The 25397-nt window shown below is 33.2% G+C and overlaps 2 protein-coding genes across 2 annotated transcripts in view; both read right to left on the bottom strand.

The window, feature by feature from the left end:
• The window catches only part of LOC128998423 (uncharacterized), a 40602-nt gene extending 15466 nt beyond the window's left edge, over nucleotides 1-25136 (bottom strand). Inside the window, exons 1-2 of the mRNA XM_054424548.1 lie at nucleotides 25075-25136; nucleotides 4886-4923 (exon numbers count right to left, since the gene is read on the bottom strand). Coding sequence (XP_054280523.1) covers nucleotides 4886-4922 — 37 coding nt within the window. The 5' untranslated portion in view covers nucleotide 4923; nucleotides 25075-25136. The remainder of the gene's footprint in view (nucleotides 1-4885; nucleotides 4924-25074) is intronic.
• LOC128998972 (uncharacterized) lies at nucleotides 6571-7281 on the bottom strand. The gene has a single exon (XM_054425329.1). The coding sequence runs from the start codon at nucleotides 7279-7281 to the stop codon at nucleotides 6571-6573; it is 711 nt and encodes a 236-aa protein (XP_054281304.1).
• Nucleotides 25137-25397: the final 261 nt, after the last annotated feature.

Below are 25397 nucleotides of genomic sequence, written 5' to 3'. Positions count from 1 at the left end.
TCGTGCCTTCACGTTGCAAATCTGGAGTGAGACAAAGTAATTAGAGTGAGACAATGTTAACATTGTCTCACTGGTGAGCGAATTGGCCACTTTGCTTTCTCAAATCAGTGAGAGAACATGTAAATTGTTAGGTAACTGTAGGAAAAGTAAGTAAATACAGCAAATGGCAGCTTTCTGTACTATAAACAGTGCTAGAAAGCCTACTTTGTCGGGTGACTGAAGGAAAAAAGCTTTAGATTTTTCTCGAGTTTGAACGAGTGGCTGACTACAAGTCGAACAGTATATACACATTGTTACCAAGCATTATATCAAATTATATACTTCCACAGTGCCAATATTTTTTAATATTCTACAATAACATGTATAACTTTACAGTTTTATGATTGAGTTTAGATTTTAACATATTTATAGTGTTAAATAATCTAGTTGCTGATTGGTTGATGCAGTTACATATTACTAAACACAATACGTGTTCAATATTTCAGAATCCCTGTTTGTATAAGTTATTCTACTTGTACATTGATGTATTTGTTTAACGAATTCTGTAATTAAATGAGCTATAAGCTATAACAATTTTATGATGAAAAATTTGTTATATCCTAGTTTCTCTGTAGTCTGGTTTAGTTAGTAGACATTAAGGCCAAGTATGTAGGTACTGTTTTAGCGAATTCCCTATATAGGGAATAAGCTATTACCGTAGTACTCATGGTAAGACCTGGACCCGGAACCGATTTACTTTTTTAGTTTTGAGTTCCCTAGAGGCTAAAAACACATATTTATGTTGAAATTCGCATTTTTGTGTGTGTCTGTTAGCACGATAACTCGAGCAAAATGATCCGATTGTAATGAAATTTGGTACAAACGTGTAAACCTACATTTATTCGTACGAGTTTGCAAACCAGCATGATCGGACCATGAGAACGGGGGTTTAAGAAAGTAATAAAGTAAAAAAGAAAGTAATTCTAAAACGTTGTTTTATTGGATAAAAATAGGTTTTCCCATTTTTGGCCCTAAAAACACCAAATTTCACAATTTCTTTCCAAACCATTTTGTAGAGCTTAAAAAAATAAATAATTTAGTATAATGAAGCGTTATTATGCGACTTAATGTTTGCGAAGAAAATTCCAAAAAAATTGTAAATTAAAAATTCCCACGTTATTCTTATGGAGAATAAGTCATCTGTTGTAGTTTGCTTGTTTATGAACATATTTTTACTAACATTTTACCACAAAAAATACTTTTTTACCCTCCCTGTTGCAGCAAACCTAAGTACTCGTTAAACTAATTCTATTTAAATAGGGAATAAATGTGATATTTTTTAGGACGCATTTTAGTGTAAATCCAATCAGGCAAATGGAAATTCGCTTAGTCTGCAGGTTTTCTGCGGCAGGGGTATTTTTGCTTATCATAGGTATTTGAGCACCTTATTTTAAAGTCCACTATACAGCCAGAGTAAAGTACCACTATACACCTTACGAGATTCGTCCTGTATACACACGTAGGAATAATCACTGGCATTGTAGTAGACAAATCTGTTATTATCTTATCTTATGTTATATTATCTAAAATAGTGTTGTTAACGTATTATGTAAATGTTTTAAAAAGAGAATACTTTCGAAACTTGCTGTATACATATAAGGTGTTGTTACAATACTACAATAATGCAGTTTATAGTTTGTAATTGTTTATTAAGTATATAGCCTATTTTATTAATGCTATGTATATTATGTGGAAATAAATATATTTCCATATACATGCATGCATATATATTCATTAACTGAACGTTTTTAGGGCGGAATCAAAATAGCTAATAAAACACGAGAAGGCAGAAAATTAGACTACAGAATATCTTCAAACCAATTGAGTGGCAAATTTGTATACTGTATTCCATTTCAAATCCAAACTTGTATTTGACTATGTTCTAAGATTGAACACATAAACACACATGAAGCTACGATTATATACGATTATAGTGATCTATGTCTATAGTTTTTTAAAACTATTGCAAATGTTTATTGAGGAAAAAACTCTCAGTCATTTATACCGGGTTTCATTGATCGGTTTTCAAGGAGTAGACGATCCTAAACAAGTATTCCTTTAAGGCGGTGACACACTATCGATCTTTTCCCCGATCAAGACCCCGAACCGAGCAGAGAGAAGGGAGAAGGGAGATAAATATCAGCAAAATTCCAATACGAACATATCTCCAAACAAGACCAAGCACGGCAAAAGGGAGTTTAGAGAGAGATGGAGAGCGTGTGTGAGTGAGAGCGCGGAGGCAGTAATGATAAAGCAGAATAAAAAACACGAAATAACAAGTTGCATAGTGATCATATTAGTTGCCTTTAATAATATTAATATTTATTTCAATTTTGAAAGAATTTAAGTATAACATCAATTTCTAAATTCACATTAAGATTATTGATATAATTAATTTAACGGTTTCAACTTGTAAAGTACATTTTCAACTTTGGCTAAACAAACCACAAAATTACAAATGTATGTCAATAATATATAACGGCAAAATATTACCCAAAATGTATTTATTTTACCAATTTAAGAGTTTAATTGCCATATTAAATTAGAACTATCAACGCTAGCGCAGGCGGCCGCTCGGTGTGGCGCTCGCGACGACGTACGGGGCAAGAATATGTATCGTGAAACACTATCGTACATCACCAGAGAGCACAGAATAGAATCACCAAAACGAGCCAAATTATAAAAAGTATAAGCCCTATTATAATTTTTCTGTTTTAATTTCATTTTTACTTGAACACATTAAAGTATGTTTTAATAGCTTTCTAAATACTCATAAAACTTGTTAAAGTTGATCTGCGTCATCTTTATTTCCCATTATTCATACTTTTCTTTATTCAAAAAAATTCAGTTTCCACTTATATTTTTTACATAATATTTAAACAAATCATCAATATTATCCTTAGAAGAAAATAATATTGAAGAGAATAGTAAATTGAAACTTATTATATTTATACTTTATTTGTAAGTTATATTTAATTGATTACCCAATAGCTTATAATAATAAAATTTAATACTAAACAAGGGTCCAAATAAAGCAGAATTTTCCGTTAGCAGATGCAGTAGACAAGGATGTGTATGCAGAAGGGTTATAGTCTTTGGTTTCCATTACTGCGCAGTGTATATCCCAGAGTCTATAGAACCCCACACTCTTGTCAGGAATGCAACGTCTGGCTCTACGACTATTCACACTTACAGCAAAGGGTTATAAGTAGTTATATATGATCAATAATTTAGTTATATTTCAATTCATTATGATAACGTGAGATACAATTAATTGACAATCTTATATATAACCCAAATGAGCAAAATTATTGAATGCAATATTTTAAAGTGTACAATGTTATTTTAGAATGATAAATATTTAACTTTAATAGTTATGTTATAAAATAAGGGATGTTTCATTGGATCTAAATACGCTGCATTTCCAATGTAATCCTTTTTCTATTCTTTGCTCTCTGTACATCGGACCGATCTTTTCTTTGATCTTTCACCAAAAAACCGCCTCCAGAGCGCTCGTCTCCCTTCTCGGCCTGATGTCTGGGATCGATGTATGGACCCCTGGCACACTGTCGAACATGCTTCTTTCGACATCCCTTCTCCCTGCTCGGTTTGGAGTCTTGATCGGGGAAAAGATCGATAGTGTGTCACCGTCTTTACATCTTTTTCACGAAAATGTTCAGACTCCTTTCTAGGGAAATCTGGAATTTATAGATGAATAGTCGGATGAGTTATGAAAAGCATTAGGATTTTCCGATGATATTAGTATTTCCTTGAACGGCCTTAGTAATTTAGAACATTAGAAAGTAACTTAAACAGCGAGTATTAATAAGAATATAACTCTAAACTACTAAACAATACGTATAACAATAAACAATAAAAAAGACACTTTAAAGTTTGAAATTAACGCCAAAGGTAGATACCAGATACAATAAACGGTACTAAATATAAAAAACCTAGTAATATTCATATAACGGGTGTCCGAAAAAGAACTCCCTAGTTTTAAAAATACTTCACGATAGTGTTAACTTTAAATGGATGGGTAATAATCCTTTAGTGCTGTAGAGTACACTTGTAAGTTTTAGTTTCGTATGTTAGCAATAAGTTTGGGACACCTGATTGACCATGCGCGTAGTTTTAGTAATAAATAATGAAGAATAATGATAAATATGAGTAAACCGCTTGGATATCTGCAGGGCTACAAATGGTTTGCATATCAAGGTGCACTAGTATTAAAATAGTATATTTCATCACTAGGGCCTAAAATGACTCTTTTCTCCCGTGTGGAGAACTACGTTTTCGTCTTAATTGCATAATTAATGAACAAAAACAAAGCTAGAAAACGAAATAATTTTTATGTTAAGATAACCTCTCAAAACGACTTCCAGCGTCTTTTCAATTCTGCTAATGCAAATAAGCAGCTGTTTAGTAAGTGATTCAATTATTTCGTCTATTACCGGTACGATTGTGTTACCATCGATATGTTGAGTAATCGAGAACAATAGGCTAAAACCTTACCTTATAAATCAATCGATAAATAATTTCGATCGTTATGATTGCCACAATCGAAATTCACAACTGTGTACCACAGCTGATTTTCACTCCCTAGAGACTAAAAATGATTTTTACTCCCTAAAGAGTAAAATGCTACTTTAGACCCTCAACGCATGCACGGCTGTTTTTTCTGCAGTATGACGAAAACACTTTTATTTAATTACCGTTCATTTGATGTATCAGTCATTGTAATTTGTACATTGTACATTAAATAAATACATTTTAAAACTAGGGAGTTCTTTTTCGGACACCCGGTATACTTTAACAAAATTGATATTATAATAGATCAACTTACCCATACACGCACACACGACCACTGTTTCCTTTAACATCCTGAAAAAGATAAACATACATTACATTTTGATCTGTATCAGCTTTCACCACAAGTCATATCGCATTATAAAGTATAAACACTCTAATCGGAATCTCACTACATGTTTACACAGTACGGTTTACAAATATCATGACCAATGTACAAATCCTAATTCATTTAAATCTATATTAAATGGGAGGGAAATAGCCAATCGGCTGAAATAAAAGTTTTTTTTTTTTATCAGAAGGGTAAGAACTCAAAAATACACTGAGCCCAACCTGTGACGATGTTTTGTAAACAGCTGGACAGAGACTCACATTTAAAATACATTACCTATAAATTTTAATATTACACCGAAATATAAGTTAAGCAGTTCATGTGAAAAAGCCTCGGTTGTTACTGATTGTTTCCTTCACGAACTCGTGTATATCTAGCAGCTGTTTGGTTTCCAACAATTTTCTCGCTTCAGAAAAGACTGACCAAGTAAAAAAATGTATGCTATTATATCGTTATGAGAATGTTGAATTGAAAACTGACCCACAGTTCTTCCATTAGAAGCATGTGATTTGAGAGAAATTATACTGCGTATACTTCAAGTTGGCCGATGGACCCGGGACTACCTGTGGCCACCCCTATAATCCCTCGCAGTGTTCGCCGGAGCAGCCCGATGTCTAGGCGATGAGTCACCTACTGGCTGTGTTTATACAATGGTAAAACTTTTTAACAGAGTAATAATTTTACATTTTCAAAAGTGTATTTGAAATCTGCTAAAAAAGTTATGAAAAATGATATAAAACTCGACCTGAACAAAAGGATTTAGGCAAGTTATAAGCTGTAAATCAATAGTAATAGGTTAAGTTCGGGACTGTTTGGGTGAAATTAAATTGATCGTAGAATTTGTTAATAGTAAATCTGTTTTAATGAGATATAATAAGCCTAATACGAATCACAATAACAATCAGTCAAAAACGTTATATATACAACATGCTATATACTGTACAATGCAAAATACTATACAAAACAAATCATACGCATCAATAAAAAAACAATACTGTACAACAAATTATTAACTATTAAACCAAATTAAACCTTCAGTGGTCTGTAATTGCTTCTGATAGTTTCACTGGCAAGGTCTTCTTAAATATGGATTCTTGTGTTCTCTCTGCAAGAGAAAAAAGTAATTAAGTAAATAAGTAAGTAAAAAGTAAGTTACGATTTGTTTGTAACCAAATTGACTGACGAAAAATTGAAAACCATTTATTTAATTTGAGCAAAGTTGTCAGCTGAAAAATTCAATTATGCTAGAAAAACATCTTTTCAAACTTCTTAGTAAAATAAAATAGAATTAAGCTAAAAAAAAAACAGATTATACACGGTAATTTATGATAACTATAATTTTTATAAATAATAATACGTTTGTTTACAATCTAGTATTTTAATAAGTAGAAGTTTTTATAGTTTTAAATATTAAAATAATTTTATTTATTAAAACTAACTCTACAAAACTGATCAAAATACTTTTTTTAATAAGGGAAATAACTTACTCATTCAAGCTGAGCGACTCCCAAGTCGTCTTCCTCATCGCTGTCCCAGTCGCTGTCATCCACATCCGAGTCCCCTGGAGCCAGGTTAATGATAAGTTCCTGCACACTGGTATCGTCGAGACCTTAACTAAGCCAATCGTTGTCCATTTCAGTCTTCACGTGCTTGACACATTTTTCCCAGGTTTCGGGGGGATAGGAGTTCACAGCTTCCATGAAGAGTGTCTGAACGTCTGACAACTTGAATGTGGTGTTCTTTGATGCTACGTACCGCTTCAAATGGCCCCATACCATTTCAATGGGGTTATAATTACAATGATATGGTGGAAGTCTGATTACTCTAAATCCTAGGTCAGCAGCTTCCTTGTCAATAACATAGGAAGTAAGCTGAGGCTTATGAAGTTTGATGAGATTGTAGAGTTCAGGCTTACGCATATCTGGAGTAAATGGAATTCCACGGTTATGCAACCAGTCAATGTACTCCCCTTTTCTAGACGATGTTGTTGGTGCTGGATTATCCACCCGGGAATGATAGGGGGCATTGTCCATCACTATTGTAGAGCCAGCTGGGATTGATTTTAACAACACCTCAAAAAACCAGCCTTCAAAAACTTCGTGGTTCATCTCTTCGTGGAAATCAACTGTCTTTTTTGATTCAAAAATCAATGGTGGTGAGTTTATCCAACCATTGTATCCTCCTGCATGGCATATTATGAGTCTTTTCCCTTTTCCGAGCGGAGCATTTAAGTTGCAATCAGACTTGTCGTCCGTCCATCCCACCTCCTTTGTTGAGTTGGCGTTAAGCCACGTTTCATCGAGGAAAATTACATTTTTCATATCAACATTTTTCATTTTTCTTAAAAATCTACACCTAGATAAAGCAATACTAGGTTTTTCCATTAGCAGTTTTCTTTTGTTGAGCTTTTTCCAGCGGAAACCAAGGTTTTTCAACAATTTGGATAACGTTCGTAATGAGCCACTGAATAGACTTGCCTCACGAAGTGTGACCTGAAGTTTTCGGAGCGTTGGTACCTCTTTGCGTCTGTAATAATTTACCACGTGCCGACGAATCGCAGTTCTGTCAAAATCGTCCATGAGCGAGAACCGTGACTGCTTGTGCTTTTTCTTTTTTGGCGTTTGAAGTACAGGAGTCGAGTGGTTACATACAGCTACAGCTTCTTGTTCACTTTCTTCTGCCAAGTCCAGTTGAATGTCACTAGAATGAGATGTATCAGCACCAACACTAACACTTTTCAACTCCGCCTTTATTCTTCCCACGGTCCGTATCGACACCTGACACGCTTCGGACACTCTTTCGACAACTTTCTTTACGTCTTTTAGCGGCCCTTTGTTGTCGCGTTCTCGCTCGAAATACTGGAGGACAGACGCAATTATCGTTCTAGCTTGGGAATGATACACTTTACCCCGTTTCTCTGAAGGAGGCATTACATAAGAATTTACGGCGAACAAATTAAATTGACTACTTTTAAAATTATATTCACTATACGTCCAGAAATGTAATTCTAAATAAGCGCAAAAACACTGGCCGAATTTCACGTACTCACGATGTGCACCCCTCGACTGTCACTACACACACTGGTCATATATTTGCAGTTTAACTAAATGAGTCACAACCCCTCTTTTAGAAATAGTATGAATCATCTAGAAACAGACTTGTTTGCAGATTTTCTTGTTGATTAACTTTAGCATTGTAACACCCTTATCACATTAAATATTATTTTGTTTTGGTCGAGTTTTATATCATTTTTCATAACTTTTTTAGCAGATTTCAAATACACTTTTTAAAATGTAAAATTATTACTCTGTTAAAAAGTTTTACCATTGTATAAACACAGCCAGTAGGTGACTCATCGCCTAGACATCGGGCTGCTCCGGCGAACACTGCGAGGGATTATAGGGGTGGCCACAGGTAGTCCCGGGTCCATCGGCCAACTTGAAGTATACGCAGTATAGTAACCTAGTTTTTTTTTACCTAGGATGCTAGGCACGAGCTCGGAATTGTTTTTCACATTACTTTAGGCTAGACCTGGGTTACGTTATTTCACTTAGCTAAAATCCATTGGTGATTTGACGGGGTTTGAACCCAGGACCCCAGGAACCGGAGTCCCGCGCTCTAACCACTAGACCAGCTCGCTCCCCAGTAAGCACTTTAGTAACCTAGTAATGGCGACTTGTTATTTAACATTGTTATACTATTTTGTATTTTTAACTATACATTAGACAACTATGATTTTAACGTTGTTTAAGTATATTGGTATACATTTTCAATTGACTTGTATAGTTCTTGTTGTAAAGCGTTAAAACACGGGTTAAAATATGCACATTTTATTTGACAATACGAAACGTGCTCAAGCACAATATAAGTCGAATGTGTAAATGGAAAACAATAACCTGTTATAGTATATTACGTTACTAGCACTGAAAATATGTTTTTACCATACGAGTCCGGTAAACACATTTTGGACGAGTGACGTACGATATTTTACGCCATACTACTAAATCCGTACAAATACTTATATATTACCACCGACTAAAGGACTAACAATCACTAGTCATAAGGTTATGTTTTTTAGCGAATTTCCCTATAGGGAAGTAGCTATTACCGTAGGTGGCACGGTAAGACCTAGACCCGGGACCGATTTACTTTTTCATTTTGATGTCCCCAAAGGCCAAAAACACCATTCGTTCAAATTTTTATATATGTATATATATATAGACTTATATATATATATATATATATATATACGTCCGTGAACGCGATAACTTGAGTAATTTTTGTCCGATTTTGATGAAATTTGGTTTAAAGGTGTAAAGCGGGATAAACTTGAATGAGTTCGCGAACCAGCATGATCGGACCATGGGAACGGGGCTTTACGGGGGGTTTTATGGGGTAAAAATTGGTTTTTCTCACTTTTGACCCTCAAAACACAAAATTTCCCAATTTCTCTTTAGACCTTTTTAAAGAGCTTAAAAAAACAATTAATTTAGTATATAAAAGTATTTTTGTTCGGTTAATAGTAACGGAGAAAATTTAAAAAATTGTAAATTTAAAATTCCCATGTTATTCTAATGAAGAATATTGTCAAATGTTGTAGTTTGCTTGCTTATGGATATATTTTGTATTTTGATCAAATTTATTTATTTTGTACTAAGCTATCAATATTTTACAAAAAAACACACTTTATTAGTTTCCTTGTAGCAGCAAACCTAGGTACTCGTTAAACCTAATGTTACTAAAATATATTTATTTGAAAATCAATTAAGACAAATGGAAATTCGCTTAGTCGGCAGGTTTGCTGCGGCGGGGGTATTTGTTTATTAAGCTGACGGCAAACAGCTGTTTTCTGGACTTAACCCTTGCGTGGGAAGTTCCTTAAAACCGTGTAGTGTGGCGTGAATGTATTTATTTTACGATAAACTGTTTTGTATTATTGACGAAAATATGCACATTTTTCATCGTAGATTCCCACCAAGAATTTTTCATCCCTTAACTACTTACAAAAATAAAAAGTCCTACTGAACATTTTGACATAATTAATCGAAATCTTTCTCTTTACTTAGCTCGTTGGAATTTGTCAAATGGTTACAGAGTAAATTCTAACAAAAAATCTAAATTCCTATGTTATTTTTATGGTTGTTATGTTAACTGTTTTATTTTGCTTGTTAATTTATATATTTCGATCAAATTTGGTAAATTTATTTATTTCATACCAAGCCAAGCTATTACATGTAATTAAAAACCACAATTTATTACATTCCTTGTAGCAGAAAACTATGTACTCACTACATCTTTTGTTATTTAAATGGCGAATAAATCCAACATGTATAAAAGAATATTTCAGTGAAAAAACGATCAGGCCAATGGAAATTCGCATAGTCTAGGTATGCTGCAGCGGAGTTATTACGACAGGATTTAACCCATACCATCTGCCATTACTGGAAAATCTATTACATGATACCTACATTTTTCAAAACGCTAAGGCGTTTATGACATCGCTATTGCTACGTATGTTTAGTAAGAAAGAAGCAAACTCGTACTTCGCTACGGCATGACAACACAATAACTCAATGCAGCTTTTTGAAGTACTGTATACGATTTTCAGATAAGCTTATAACCGAGGTTAATAAAATATTCTCTTTAGTTTATTGTACACTGTATTTTGTGCCATGAAACATAATGAAAATCCTTCTTTATTTGTGCGAACTAAGGACCTTACAACCATTTCTTACAGTTAACCCATGAATAAATAATAATAAAAGTCCATGAACAAATACAAATTAGAAACACAATTTTAACATAACAAGTAATAACATGCTTTTTCGTTTCCCTTACATTAATCATTCACACATTTGTCACTCCCACATACACTAGGCTCAAATGCTCACCATCCCGCCACTCCATGAACATTCCGATCAAAGTAAATATTCTTTCAGACGGGATCGGTTTTTAAAGAGTGGACGATTCAAAAGTATCCCTTACATCTTTTCCACGAAAATGTTTAAACTCCTTTCTAGGGAAATCTGGCATTCCTAAATGAATAGTCGCTAGGGTGATGAAAAGCATAAGGAATTTCCGATGGTATTTAGTTTTGAACACTAATTTGGTTCTCGTTGTAATTTTGTCGCCAAAACCACATTCCTGTGATAGAAGGATAGACAACACATCATTCTCAAGAAATGTATAGATAAATAAACAATTAAACAAAGCACGTTCGCAAGATGGCGAGTTTCAAGAGGCCGAGCATAGTCACCTCTCCCACTGCCCTAGTCGCCTAGCGTCCGGTCATCAAAGTGGGCCTCTAGTCCACGGGCCTGGTGGCGCTGTGTACATTAACATATTTGTCCAGTTGTATAAGATGACACCAGTATTTACGTAACCTAAGTCAACGATTGGTGGTTATGTAATATGAGTTGTCGGGGAAAGTGTGGATGACCTTTGTATCAACGGCCACCGGGTATCACTTCCCACCACCTCGTGCGACGTCCCTGGCGCCTTATCTGGCGACCTCTGGGAGACCTCTGGGACACTAACTTTGCGATTTGGATCATCTCCAGGAGAGGTTTGGTCTTCCTCCTACCTGGTTGTAACTAATTATGTTCACCAAAGCGCTGTGCTATATGTTGAAGCCTAACCTCCATGGATACAGTGGGGGAAAATAAGAATTTTAGTGACAACCCAAGAGCTCACCACTTGATACTTAATGGTACAATTGACTTTTGGATGATGAAGTTCCCATTGCATTAGCACATTGGGCTGTAGTAAGTTTTGAAGGTGCATTGTTGGAAAAATTCAATTTCCACAAAAATTCAATTTGACTCCGTTCAAAAATCGTATTCAGTAACAGAAGTCAGTGCGGACAGTAATAAGAAATTATATTCAGCACACACCGTCTGTGGTCCATTTCAATTAAATTTATTTTATCAGATACTTCCCATAGTCACAGGCGGTACCATCTTGGACTGATGAACCACAAGACAGACATTGCTAGTTTTCCGCATGCACTATATTATCTCTGCAATCACCTATTTACATCTGGTTTGCTCATGTAGCTTACAACCTTAATAGTACTTCACTGTCACCTTGAAGATCACCAATAGGTCTTTGGTAACAGGAAATTAAGGTGATAAGAAACCTTAAATTTCATACGGCTGCCAAGCGAGAGCAGGATCAATGTTAATTTGCCACTTTCAGTTTCAACCATAATGTATTATAATTAACTAGACTACTTAACCATAATTCAATATTGCAGTTACGTCAATTTCATTATGTGAATTAAGATTAAAATGGGTTATATTACGATGTAGGTCAAGGTCAAACAATTCCACTTGAAATAGTTTAACTCGATAAAATTAACTTTTATTGCAAAAATTAGAGAATTTAAGCTAATTAACCTTAAACGTCAATGCGTGTTTTCTAACTCTATAACATAGCTTCTAAAGCAATTTAATTTCCATGTAGTCTTGGAACAAAATCATTGTATGATTTTATAGGCTTCGTTAAAATTAAATTTTTGGAGTCAGATTGATTGGTCTTTTAATTTATTGTGGAGTAATTTTGTTGCCATCTTAAAGTTGTTTACTCTATTTGACATAATTTCGAAACAACACGAAATTTGAACAGGAATATTCGTTCAATTTACAGTTAGTGTTGACAGTTTTACAACCCGACTTTTAACCTTTTTTACTCTCACCTCACCATGCAGTTAACTCATATTTACTAAAGTTCTTGCATAAACTTTTACAGGTTTGGTTCAATAAAAATGTCTTCTGATTTTCCCACTCTTTGCACTGTATTTTGCAAATAATTGTTTGTTCTGGATTTTTGCAATTTGATCATAAACATTTGAATACTTGATTACCTACACGATATTTACCGGGTGGAACCGATTCACTCATTTGGTTGATCATTTAAGTGTCCATAATATATCTTAAAGATAAATATGGCTGTCAAATCATATTCAATCTTAGAAGTCAGCCTTATAATACCCAGGAATTTCCAGCTGAATTCACCTAAACATGCATATGCAGTGTTACAAAAACGAGGGAGTATTTTGGTATAAGAAACTTGAATCCATCATCAATATTAACGATAACAATAAAATACGTTGAAATCGTCATCTTTCATATGTGGGTGTATAAATATTATTGTACACTATCTAGACCTTTGGCTGACATGAGTTTCCCGAAAGAAATCTTAGTTTCTGTAGCCTGCGTGAAACATCAACTCCATGTTTTACATCACACTCAATAACAAAATTCCGTACGTTATATAAGGCGTTTGCCGAAGGTAACTTATGGACTAAGAAGGTCGAAAGGGAAAATACTTTCATCGTAGGCTCTTATGACGACAACCAATCGAAGAATGAGAGATTGATTCATCGATGATGATCGGCTTGATGGCGCTTTCTTGACTGACAGGTGAAACGATCACTCGGCGAGTTCGGCGCTTTCTCGTGATGGAGGGTCACAGGCCACGAGGCTTCTGAACCACCGAGCCATCATAAGATAAATTACACTTCGCACCATCATATTATGTAAGGTGGATCCATCGACGAACCTTCTAATGTACTGCTTGGTACCACTTATGGCCAATAGATATATCTTGAAGTTTGAACTAAAAGATAAGAGATTGATACAAATCAAATTGTTAGCATATCCGGTTTTACAAAATAGAATGCCAAAGTATTTTGAAAGTGAATTTAGCTTGGCTAAAGGTAGTTTGAAAACCTCATACCACTGCTTTAACTTTATGCATGCCTCCATCATAGGAGTAGATAATTTGACATGGCTTTTGTTGTACTGTCTGCCGTTTTTGAACAATATCCCTCTTCGTGTTTAATAGAGGTATTAATTAATAGAGGCGTATGGTTACGACTGGTTAGCACTGAGATTATTTGCGCTTGCGAAATTGCTATGTGACTAAGTTAGTTAGTTTTTTATGATAACTTTTTATTATTATTCGACCTAAATACCAAACTTACATCATGGACTACTTGCATGAATCTCACAATGGCATGGTCCGAATGAAGTCTGAGGCTCGGGGGTCATGTGTGGTGGCCAGGTATGGATGCTCTAATTGAACAGACGTGTCACCGTTGCCGTGAATGTAACTTGTTTGCTAAAAATTTACCAAGTAAAACACATCTAGTCAACTGGCCTAAAGAAAGTAAACCTTGGAGTCGAATCCATTTAGATTTTGCTGGACCATTTTACGGATAAATGTTTCTCTTAGTGATTGACGCTTTCTCGAAATGGCCAGAAATAGTACCTATGTCCTCTATTACAATAGAAAAGACAGTAGAAGTGTTCAAGAATTTGTTGTGTAAATATGGCATACCTAGAACAATCGTCTCAGACAACGGAACTTCATTTACTTCGCAAGGTTTTAAAGATTTCTGCCTGCGCAATAATATCAAACATATTACGACTCCAGTAGCTCACCCAAGTTCTAATGGACAAGTGGAGACAAATGTAGATACCTTTAAAAGAGCTCTGAACAAATTACAGTACAATAAAGAGCCTAGCTTGTTCACAGACAACTTGAGGACATTCTTATTTCGATATCGAGCTACACCTCACACTGCAACTAGACAAACACCTGCATTTTTGTTCTTGGGTCGTAATCTGCGAACTAAATTAGATTTTATCAAACCTTCACAAGAGATAAACTCAAGAGATAAACCTTCTGAAGTGCTGCGATATAATAAAAACAGAGGCTTTTCCATTGGGAGTAAAGTGTACATTCGTACTTTTGTTGAAGGGAAAGTAAAATGGAAAATAGGAACCGTACTTAGACAGTTAGGTAGGAACACATGGTTGATTGATTCTAATGGACACACTAAAAGACATACAAGTGCTACCAAGACAATGAATCGGAAGAGGAAGACGACCTGCATTAAACAATTACCACAGCTACTGACTTCTTCAGATTTCCAAGTACAAAATCAAGAAAACCATGGATCACCAGCTGTATTTCCTAGCCCTAGAGCAGCAATCCCTGCAGTAGCTTCACAACATCCGAATGTCGCGCCTCAGCTACGATCTAGAACATCCACTGCAGAAGCTTTACCCCACCCGAATGTACCTCCTCAGTTGCGAAGATCAACAAGGACCTTCAGACCACAAAGGTTAATTGAAGAAGTCTAAACTTGGTGGAAAGAAGTGATATGTTTTTAACATTGTTTAGTTGCAGCTGAGTTTTAAGTTGTTATTATTATTGTTTTTGTTTATAGTTTTGACTCATGAATAAGTTCAGTTCTCTTTTATTAAACTAATTTACCTATCAATTTATGTCTTTACTTCAAACATAAAACTATTCATCACCTTGCTTCGGTGAAAAGAAATTGACTCCTTCAGCAGCTTTAAACTTTACTGGCTTGAAATGCTTTACCAAAAGTTCATAAAGTTGTTCATAAGTGAATTCACAAATATCTTTTGGCTTGCAAATAGTTACCAATGTTTTAAGTACTGTACTATCCAGGCAGTCAATGAATAAACATCTTTTAATATCATCATTTGTAATATTGCCCAAACATAAATTTGCCTTGAATTTAATATTCCAAACATCAGTGTCGCATGAATTGGGGTTAAATTTTTCACATCTAGGTTGACTTACCAACATAGGATTATTAATAGTTGCTGGTAATGTATCTTCAGACAGACATTATAATGAATTAGACTGTGGAATTGAATAAACTATCTTGCACTATTAATTTTTCCATAAAATCATCCTCGTCGCCAGTTTTATGTTTGATGCAAATACATAAATTGATAGGTAAATTAGTTTAATAAAAGAGAACTGAACTTATTCATGAGTCAAAACTAGAAACAAAAACAATAATAATAACAACTTAAAAGTCAGCTGCAATTAAACAATGTTATAAACATATCAATTATAATTAGTGTTTTGTAATATTTTATATATACAGGTTAAGCGTAAGAAAGGAACATGTGGCCCTAGCTTTGAATAAATAAATATAGGGTTTCTTTTAATCCTATTAAAATAACTAATCACCCAATTTTGAAGATGAATAATTATTAAAATGATTAAAATGGTTAATTTAGGGGGGACTAACATATAAGACATTTTTACAATCTTTACAAACCAAATTTACAAGAAATGTTTAAAATGTAAACAGGGCATTACTTTGTATGGTAAATATTACTTTAATCGCTTGGTCAGTGGCGTTGCATGGTTAAATTCCAGGGGGGGGGGAGAAGCCTCAAATTTTCCAACTGCTTAACATAGATTTCCCAACTATTTTTTATTTTAAGAAATCAATTTCCGTGCTATTTTAAAAATCTAAAATTTATTATACTACACTGCAGTCACACTAAATTCAGTATTTATTAACTTGCATTAACAAAACATAGCTAGTTTTACATATAAACAAAATTACTCAATTCAAAAAACGTCTAAAACTTCTACCAATTCATAACGAAATTTTTTGACTTCAAAAAATATGAATAGGTATTGTTTCAAATCCAAAAAACTTTACAAACCATTGAAGTAGCAGACGTAGCAGTGTAAAATTTTAGGAATATAAAATAAGCCTAGTACAAATTAGTATAGAAAAAATATTTTATTACAAAATAATGAAATTAAAATACTTTTAGAAGTTGATATTAAGATCAACATTTTATCTTTCATAAAAATTACAACTAGGCCTAAACAAGTTTGTAATGATGAAATATTAATATCATCATGAGTAATATTATAATAATATAATAATAATATAATATTAATAATATTAATATAATATTATTATTAATATAATATTATCGTTGTGAATAATATTATTCTAGTCTAGAAAAGAATAAACCTAAAATAAGAGGTTTACTTTACTATAGCGGCTTGGTTACTTTATCTTTCAACTCTAAATTCGTCAACCACTTAATCTCACACGATCCAATCTTGATTTCATCATCCTAATCAGCATTAAGAGGCAAACAATTTAGTATGTTACATCTTTACTCTACGTCTACTGGCTACCAAAATATTAAAAGTGCTTAAGGTCATGACTATGACTCCCATATTGTGCCTATTACATCAATTGCTTCTGCTTCGTGTATCAATTTATGGATACATCTTTATAACGAGCTGTATATCACAGTAGGGTAAGTATATATAGTTCACTTTAGTTTTGTCTGTGTATTTTATATAATATAGTAATTTTGTTTACTTGGTAATCTAATCATTTTGTGTTTCCCCTGTAGCATTATAATTCTAGTTTTATTGTCTGTGAATCAAGAATCAAATAGATTTTTAAATGTTATGGACCTGGTAGGAATAAAATGTCCTTTACCAATTCTAAAATTTTGTTAGTTATCTTGTTGGTAGTTGTCTTTCTTCGATTTTCCATCATGAGTGGAACATGTCAAATACTTTTTTAACACCTAATGTATCAGGTTAAATATTTAAATTAATTAGCAATAGAAAGGTTAGATTGGAGTCGAACGCGGATACGAAAGAGATGTTGCAAGTAGGAATACGAAGGATCGAAGATCGAAGATGTACCAAGGATACAGGAACTACAAGAGGCTGAAAGGCTACCGTAGTCCGACCTTTGACCTCACAACCTACCGACCGACTATTAGCCTCAGGACGGGAATGATTTTATCAACCGCCAATTAAATAAGGCGTGTTGGGTGTTAAACACATACCTGCGTAGCTTGGCGGGAACCTACGCCTGGGCACAGACGTACAGTGTCTACGCCTACACGTCCATTCACTGCGGATTAATCAATTCCTTAAATTAAGAGGCACGTTTTACTGTTTTGTTTAGTGAACTTTCGCCCCAACTAATACTTACTAAATTGCCTGAAAGTTGTTAAATATTGATTCACAGCCTATTTGTATTTACCTATTTTAGTTATCCAGCTTATTTACAACATTTGATAAGAAGATAGCTCGTTTATGATTATTCCTAAAAAGAAGTTTAATTGTATTGTTAGGGAATTTCACTATAGGGTTGAGGCTATTCGTAAGTGGCACAGTAGGACCTAGACCCGAGACCGATTAACTATTTTCACTTTGATAGTCCAAACAATATTTGTAAAATTATATACATGTATATCCATGAACACCATAACTTAAGTAATTTTGAACCGATTTTTGATCAAATTTAGCATCAATGTGTTAAGAAACTTGAATGAGTTCTTGTACCAGCAAGATTTGATAATGGAAACAAGGTATCACGAGTTTTAATTTTTTTTATTGGGTCCTTAAATTTAATTTTGATTTTAAATTTAAATTTCTTAAGCTGGGTTTAAAACTTTTAAAACATGGAATGTCCTATTTTAATTACAACCATCGGATACCGTAGAGCTTAAAAAATATAATTGTTACTGAGAAAATAAAAAATAACTGTACATTTTAAATTCCTATGTTATTCCTTAGGAGAAAAGAAAACTGTTGTAGTTTTCTTGTTATTATATTTTGATCAAATTTAGCAAATTTATTTGTTTAATACTACACTAGTTATTAATTGGAATTGTTGTTAATGAACATAGTAGCTCAGTGGTAGGGCCTTATTCTCAATAAACAGACATTACTGGATCAAGCTAGATGATTCTTATTGGTAGTTAATACCACTGGTTTGGGGAGCTAGCTGGTCTAGTGGTAGACTTCAGTCCCGGGCTCAAAACTCACCAAATCACCAATGGATTTTATCTCAGTGATAATGCCGCAACCCCTAGGCCTAGCCTGAAGTTATGTGCAAAACATTCCCGGGCTCGTGTCAAGCAGTCATAGGAGAAAAAAAAAACAAAAACAAAAAACAACTGGTTTGTCTATGTGACTTACCTTTGCCGTCTTTACAACACAGCACATAAAATGACGGGCAGTTGTAGTTGACAAATAAATAGATTATATTTTTGATTCAATATAAAATTAATCATTCGCTTTAATAAAGATTGCGTTACGAATTTTATATATCTTTTGTTATAGTGAATAACTACTACGGATGGTTCATTGAATGATCACTGAATGGAACTAAGTATATTCAAGTGAATATTTAATGCCATATATAAAACATAATGTTATGTACGTCAAACACACCCTTTAAGTTTTATCTAATAAAACATTATTAATTCTCGGCCATCTAAAATTATGTCCAGTTAAAAGAGTGAATACAAAGTTTTGAAATTTCTTAGTGTAGTTTGTTTAACACTTTTTTGGTATCTTGATAAGAGAGCGGACCCGTTTGTGTGACCCTGCCATAGTTAAAAAATATAATACTTTATTGAGGTGATATAATTTCACATTTACATAGACCCTTTAAAATAAATTTAACAGGACAAAATAGTCTCTTTGTTTTAAATCAACACAATTATAGCCATTTTAAATTGTTATTAATTTATGTAAACGGATAATTATTCCGAATTTAGAGTTTTGGAGAGAGTTGCATTATTTCAAATGGATGCCAAGCAAGACATTCAATGAAGACGATTTTAATAATAACGCCAAAACAGTGTAGTTGATTTTAGGCCTAATCATCTTAGGGGTTAGGGATATTTATACAGGGTGTTTCCAAATTGTCTGGACATATTTTGTGGACTTGTTCCTTGGGCTCAGAGAGACATAAAATTACATACAAGTTTGGGTCTACAATGCCTAGATTTCTATCTCTTGGTCTGTTTGTGATTTAAAAAAATTTTTTATATCTTGGTAATTTTTCAAGCTAGAGATTTAAAAATTGGTATTAAATGTTTAATTTAGAATTTAAAAAGAGCTTACAAAATGTCGTTCCGATATATCAAGCAGTTTCAATATGGTGGCCATGTAAAGTCTTTAATGCCAAATTTCATGAAAACCGTAAATATAAATAACATTGTTTTACGATCAAAAAGATGGAGAATTTAAATCCAAATCAAATGAGATCTTGTTTAGTAAAATCGGCTCACAAACGACTGAGTTGTCAGTTTTTACTACATTCGGTTACGCAATTTAATAGGACTATCATACTGCTCTTAAGTTAGGTTTATTATTTGGAATGTAGAAAAAACTGATAACTCGGTTGTTTGTCATCCGTTTTAACAAACCATCCTTTGATTTGGATTTTAATTTTCCACCTTTTTGACCATGAAAACAATTTCCTCAATATTTACGGTTTTAATGAAATTTGGCTTTACAGATTTGAAATAACCGCAAAAATTAAAACGGCTTGAGATATTGGAACGCAATTTTGTTAACTCTTTTTACCTTTTAAACTACACATATACACTATTTTTGAAATATATATCTTGAAAATTGCTCACAAACAGACCGACACACAGAAATATAGGCATTTTAGACCCATACTTATATAGAATTTTATGTTTGTCTACAAGTCCACAAAATATGTCCAGACAATTTGGAAACACCCTGTATACTATTAACGTTGTACAAATTTCCCCTCACCTTTCTCCATACAGTTTCAACGCTCTCAACTTTACTCAAAACACTAATTGGCCAACATTTCCATGGGATTGGGCAATCTAGTAGAATCATAAATATGTTTGCAAAAATGATAGATGATGTACGCGAATCCACTCTCAGAAAACAAACAAACGATATGTCTTGACGTCAATTTGTATAACCAGTTTCGCGTGTCCCCGAAGAACCATTACCACATGGACGGTGGAAGGAATTCCCAGTTGTCCTGCGAATGACCCCTTGTCTGCTGACCCCAAGCCCTCAGTCGTGAACCTAGTGGTTCAATCGCGTTTATAATTCGATCGTGAACGATTACAGCGACAAACAGAGCGAAGATCTCCAGCGTCGTCGTGGTCTTCCTGGATCGTTATCTTGGAATCCTTTCCCATAGGAATAAAGTTGACGTTGTTTGTCATCAGTGTGTAATTTGAATCCTTGGAACTATTGCATATTATCTGTTTAGGAATTAATATTTAAATAGTAATACTGTACATTGTAAAATATAATAAGAATACTACATTAACACTTTGGGACAAAGCATATTATTGTTTAATGGCTAGAGAATCATCTAAATTTCATCTAAATAATTGTGCAGAGAAATGTTCAACGGAATTGTTTCCACTAGTATGCATATACAGGGTCTTTTTTTTAGGTAACCTTAAATTACTGCAAGCAAGCTTTTATGTTGGTATCACCGTTAACTTTACTTAATTGCTGTTTAGCTGAAATTAATTATTGTATCTATGAGTTTTAGTGTTATTGGGAATTTAATGTGAACAAGACTCAACATTTAACAAGTGTTTTCACAAGTTCAAATAGCGTATGTATTGTAGGTGTGTGTTTTTCTAAAGATCCCCTTTCCTCAAATTCTTGAGTGAGTACTGTTGTTGATTTTTTACGTACTGGAAACACACCTGGAAACTTAATTTGGAACTTATCTTGCCATAACATCAATGATTTACTTTTAACGTACTCTTTTACAATAGCTTGCAAAACACCATGTTGAGTCTTATTTATAATGGATTCCCAATAATTAACTATAAACCTCATAGATGACCATGCAATAATACATATCAGCTGGACGGCAATGAAACAAAGTAAACAGGGATACAAACATGAGTTTTGTCGTTAAAAAGTGTCTCAGATACTTGTAATTTGGGCTGCGTTAAAAAGAAACATTTTGTAGATTGGTTAATACGGCCTAAAGCCTCCAAAATTGAATGTTTGTGTATGATCATAGCGGCAAAACGATTAACTGTAGATACTTCAACTGATTAAGCATTGTTGTATTATCATGTACAATAAAATCATCCAGTAACATTTTCCAACTCTTTACGCTAAGAGAAATTTCTTTGGTACTTTTATATTTTTTATAAGTCGATACATTTCCAGTTACAAAAATGTCTAGTAAATGCACAGAAAAATTACACAATAAGATTTATGTCATACATTTAAAATCTATTATTCCTAATTATGTATATGATATTCTTAAGCTCAATTTGAGATTTTAAACCATCATTTTAATATATTACAATCAATTGAATAACGTGAAAATTATTTTATCTAAGCTGGACCAGTGTTAATTTAATGATACAATGTTATTAAATGCATATTTTCGTTTGCTTAAATATGTTTTTACATTCAGCAATCTTCTAACCTAGAGGACCTTTCACGTAAACGATATAATTATGACAGTGTCCTCCTTTGATTTGTCTTTTTAATTGAGGTAGGGAATCATATGCGACTGCAATGTGTACCTAAAAATGTACGAGAATGTAAGGCACACTCGTATTCGTTAAGTCTCTTAAAAGATGAAGACTATTATTGAGATCAGTAATATTTTATAACTTGAAATAAATAAAATAAAAATACAAAAAATTAGCAATGAAAAACACATGGTTTGCTTCTATTAAGAACGGGACAAGTGTACAACTATTTTTCACGAGCACTCTAATAAAGTTGATACAATCAATTATTTCTATGATTACAAGCATTATTTTACTACACCAGTACTTGTTAAAACTTAAGTAAGCAAAAAATTAGTAATGTAATATAATAAACATGTTTTGTTAGCATAAAACACAATTGATCACTTTAGCTCGTAAATTTTCATAACAAGTTACAAATTTTAGCTATCAGATCGATTGTCTAATGTTTTATACCAAACTACTTGCTATTCCCCATGAACTACGTGAAAATTAAAGTACTTCAATACGATTTTAGTAGAGAAGTAAAATCAATAAATAATTGCTTGACAATTAATTGTTTTACTGATTTGAAATGTCAATTTAGAATCTATTTAATATGTTACTTAGATATTTTATATCATTATAATTTGGTTTATTTGAGGGCATTATAAGAGGTGACGGAGTTTAAACGATTTCTATTACATTTAAGTACAATTTCTTCCTTAGGTAGTCAAAATTAATGTCTAAATAAAAATGCAAAATAATTGCAGCTATACTGTGAGTACATATATGGTTTGTATTCATATATTATTTATCATGTAGATACAACGTTCCATGCAATATAAAGTAAATTCGTGAACAGAAAGTTACTAACACATTTTTTTGTAAATTTTTTGCTACCAGCCGTTTTATCAGCTGGTTGGTGTCCGGTAAAACTCATTGCAGTACAGACGTAATGAAACCCCATTTGATTAAGCTGACGGCAAACGGCTGTTTTCTGGACTTAACCCTTGCGTGGGAAGATTGTCAAAACAGTGTAGTGTGGGGTAAAATAGTTTTAAACGACTTTACCTTATTCTAACAAAAGGAAATAAAATCGCAGTGTCCACCCCTATTTCAGTGTATTAATTAGAATCCAACACTTTTTATTTTAATCAGCCTTGGTACACTAATTAAGCAGATGCTATATATTTGAGCGAACTCACCTGTTTTTCATTTTTGTATTTTGACATAAAATAAATCCATTTAACTTTTTATAAGCAAGAGGCACTTTTGTACTTGATGTAAAAGACATGTTTGATCATACAAGTTTAACAAGATAATTTAACAGTTTTTGTCCTAAAATATCTTGGAGAATAATTTCATTCCCTATCAAATAATGTTAATTTGGGGTTTAAACTAAACTGCATCTCTGGTTGCCAAATAGGTGGAAATTATTTTGTTACATAACTACTTAAAATGGATGTCATTCACCTACTTCAATGTAGCAATTAAGTTTGGTTATGTTGTTGGTTTGTTTTGATGGCCGATTTGTCCTTGTGTCTAAATTTTATTCAAGATAAACAAAAAAAATAGTTCAATTCCTTGAAGGGTGTAGAATATATACTATACGAGCATTAATACGTTGTGCTATATTTCTAATTGTATCTTATAAAACTCCATTTATTAAAAAGAAAACACGCCATTTTGTTGTATTTTGCAATTGCATTCTGTTGCATTCTGTTCTGCGTTTAGTACACGGACTTTGAAAGTTAGTACTATCTAGCTGGAAATGTAATTATAAACTATATAATTATATCCATGCACTCATATGATTGAAAATCTGCGCACTTGTGTTAAAAATATAAGGTTAGTACACATTTACCGATTAAAAAACAACATAGCGTTGATAAATTGTATAACAATAACTTAATGTGTTGTTTCCCTAAGATATTTTCAATGGCTGGTTGATCCCACAATCTTTACACACCACATGCAACTAACAATAAGCACTATTCTGTACTTACAGAAGTTGGCTATATACAATCGCCGGAAAAATGCTTTTTCTTTATTGAACTTGCACATGGTTAGAAATTCAATCGGGTTTTGATAATTTAGTTTTCCAAACTTTGCTTATTTTGATTCATCATAATACGGAATAGTTTTGGTTGGTTATTATTATATAACTAAACGTTAAACATGATTATTTACACAAAATGTTATATCGTAAAAAAAGTTTTATAATTAGTGTGTTATTTGTTTGTATAATATATTCACAATTTCTCACCACTGTTATTCAACACAATTCAGAGGTTAACAATACTCAAATTATTTGGAAACACTTTAAGATGTCCCAATAATTTGAGTTTGTTACTTATTAAGTTGAACAATTTGATCACAACGAAAATACAATGAGAAAGAGGAAAATTAGGATGTACATAAATTGTATTGTTTAGCTGCTTAACAGTTTAATTTTGTTCTCACATTTTTTGTGTGTTCGTCAATCAAGGTAAAACAGTTTCAATCAAACTTTGAATACTCAATTCATTCGTTAATAATTGTAACATTATAAAAACGGTATGAAACAATCACGTGTACTATTCCAGTGTTTACACGTGAACTTAAGTTTGAATAAAGCTGAAATTATCAAGTCACAGTTGTATACCGGTAAATGAAAGCAACTATATATACTAGGTAGATTGATTTGCATGATTAAAATGTTGTTTTGGTTGGTGTAGTATTTGGCTATTTTGAAAACTGTGTATTTTAGTTCTTGGTATTAATCCACTTTTAAGATAGGAATTGTTTTTTATTATAATTCCTTAAAGAGTATTAAGTTCGACACACTTACGAGAAAATCAATAGCATGTAAATATATTATAATAGTGGTAGTAATAGTGTAAAATAATTTATTTTAACACAGTGACCAACATAAATATGTAAAAAAGTTGAAAATTATCTAAAATACAAAAATAGTTATTTAAAAACATGCATCACCTTATTAAAATCATATTTAATTTTACTTACCTCAAAAATGGGATATACCAAAACAAACACTAAGAACACAATAAACAACTGGCACAAAAAACAGCAGCGTTGCACGGCGGAGCGTGAGCTTTATAGGAGTTCTCCTTCCCCCCAACAACTTTCAAAGATGGCACTACGCATTGTGCAATACCAACGCCCCCGCCGCGCCCTACCAATACAGCCCGGCAAATCACCAACTAGTGGATTTCAGCTGGCAATTTGATACCCCTCTTGTGATTAATGTATTAAAAAGATTCTCGTGTATTTCTTCAGTAAGGGAAATCGATCGATAGTAACAATTTGGTTCGTTCCCATATTTTGTC

The sequence above is a fragment of the Macrosteles quadrilineatus genome, unplaced genomic scaffold (assembly GCF_028750875.1).
Source record: "Macrosteles quadrilineatus isolate MER2022 unplaced genomic scaffold, UCM_ALF_1.0 Scaffold_7__1_contigs__length_78375512, whole genome shotgun sequence".
Lineage (NCBI taxonomy): Eukaryota > Metazoa > Arthropoda > Insecta > Hemiptera > Cicadellidae > Macrosteles > Macrosteles quadrilineatus.
Note: the sequence above shows the minus strand (reverse complement) of the source record. Positions and strands in the feature narration are given on the sequence as shown.

Bases quoted from the DNA above. Each gene is read 5' to 3' on its own strand.
- LOC128998972 (XM_054425329.1), bottom strand. From the start codon at position 7,281: ATGAAAAATGTAATTTTCCTCGATGAAACGTGGCTTAACGCCAACTCA.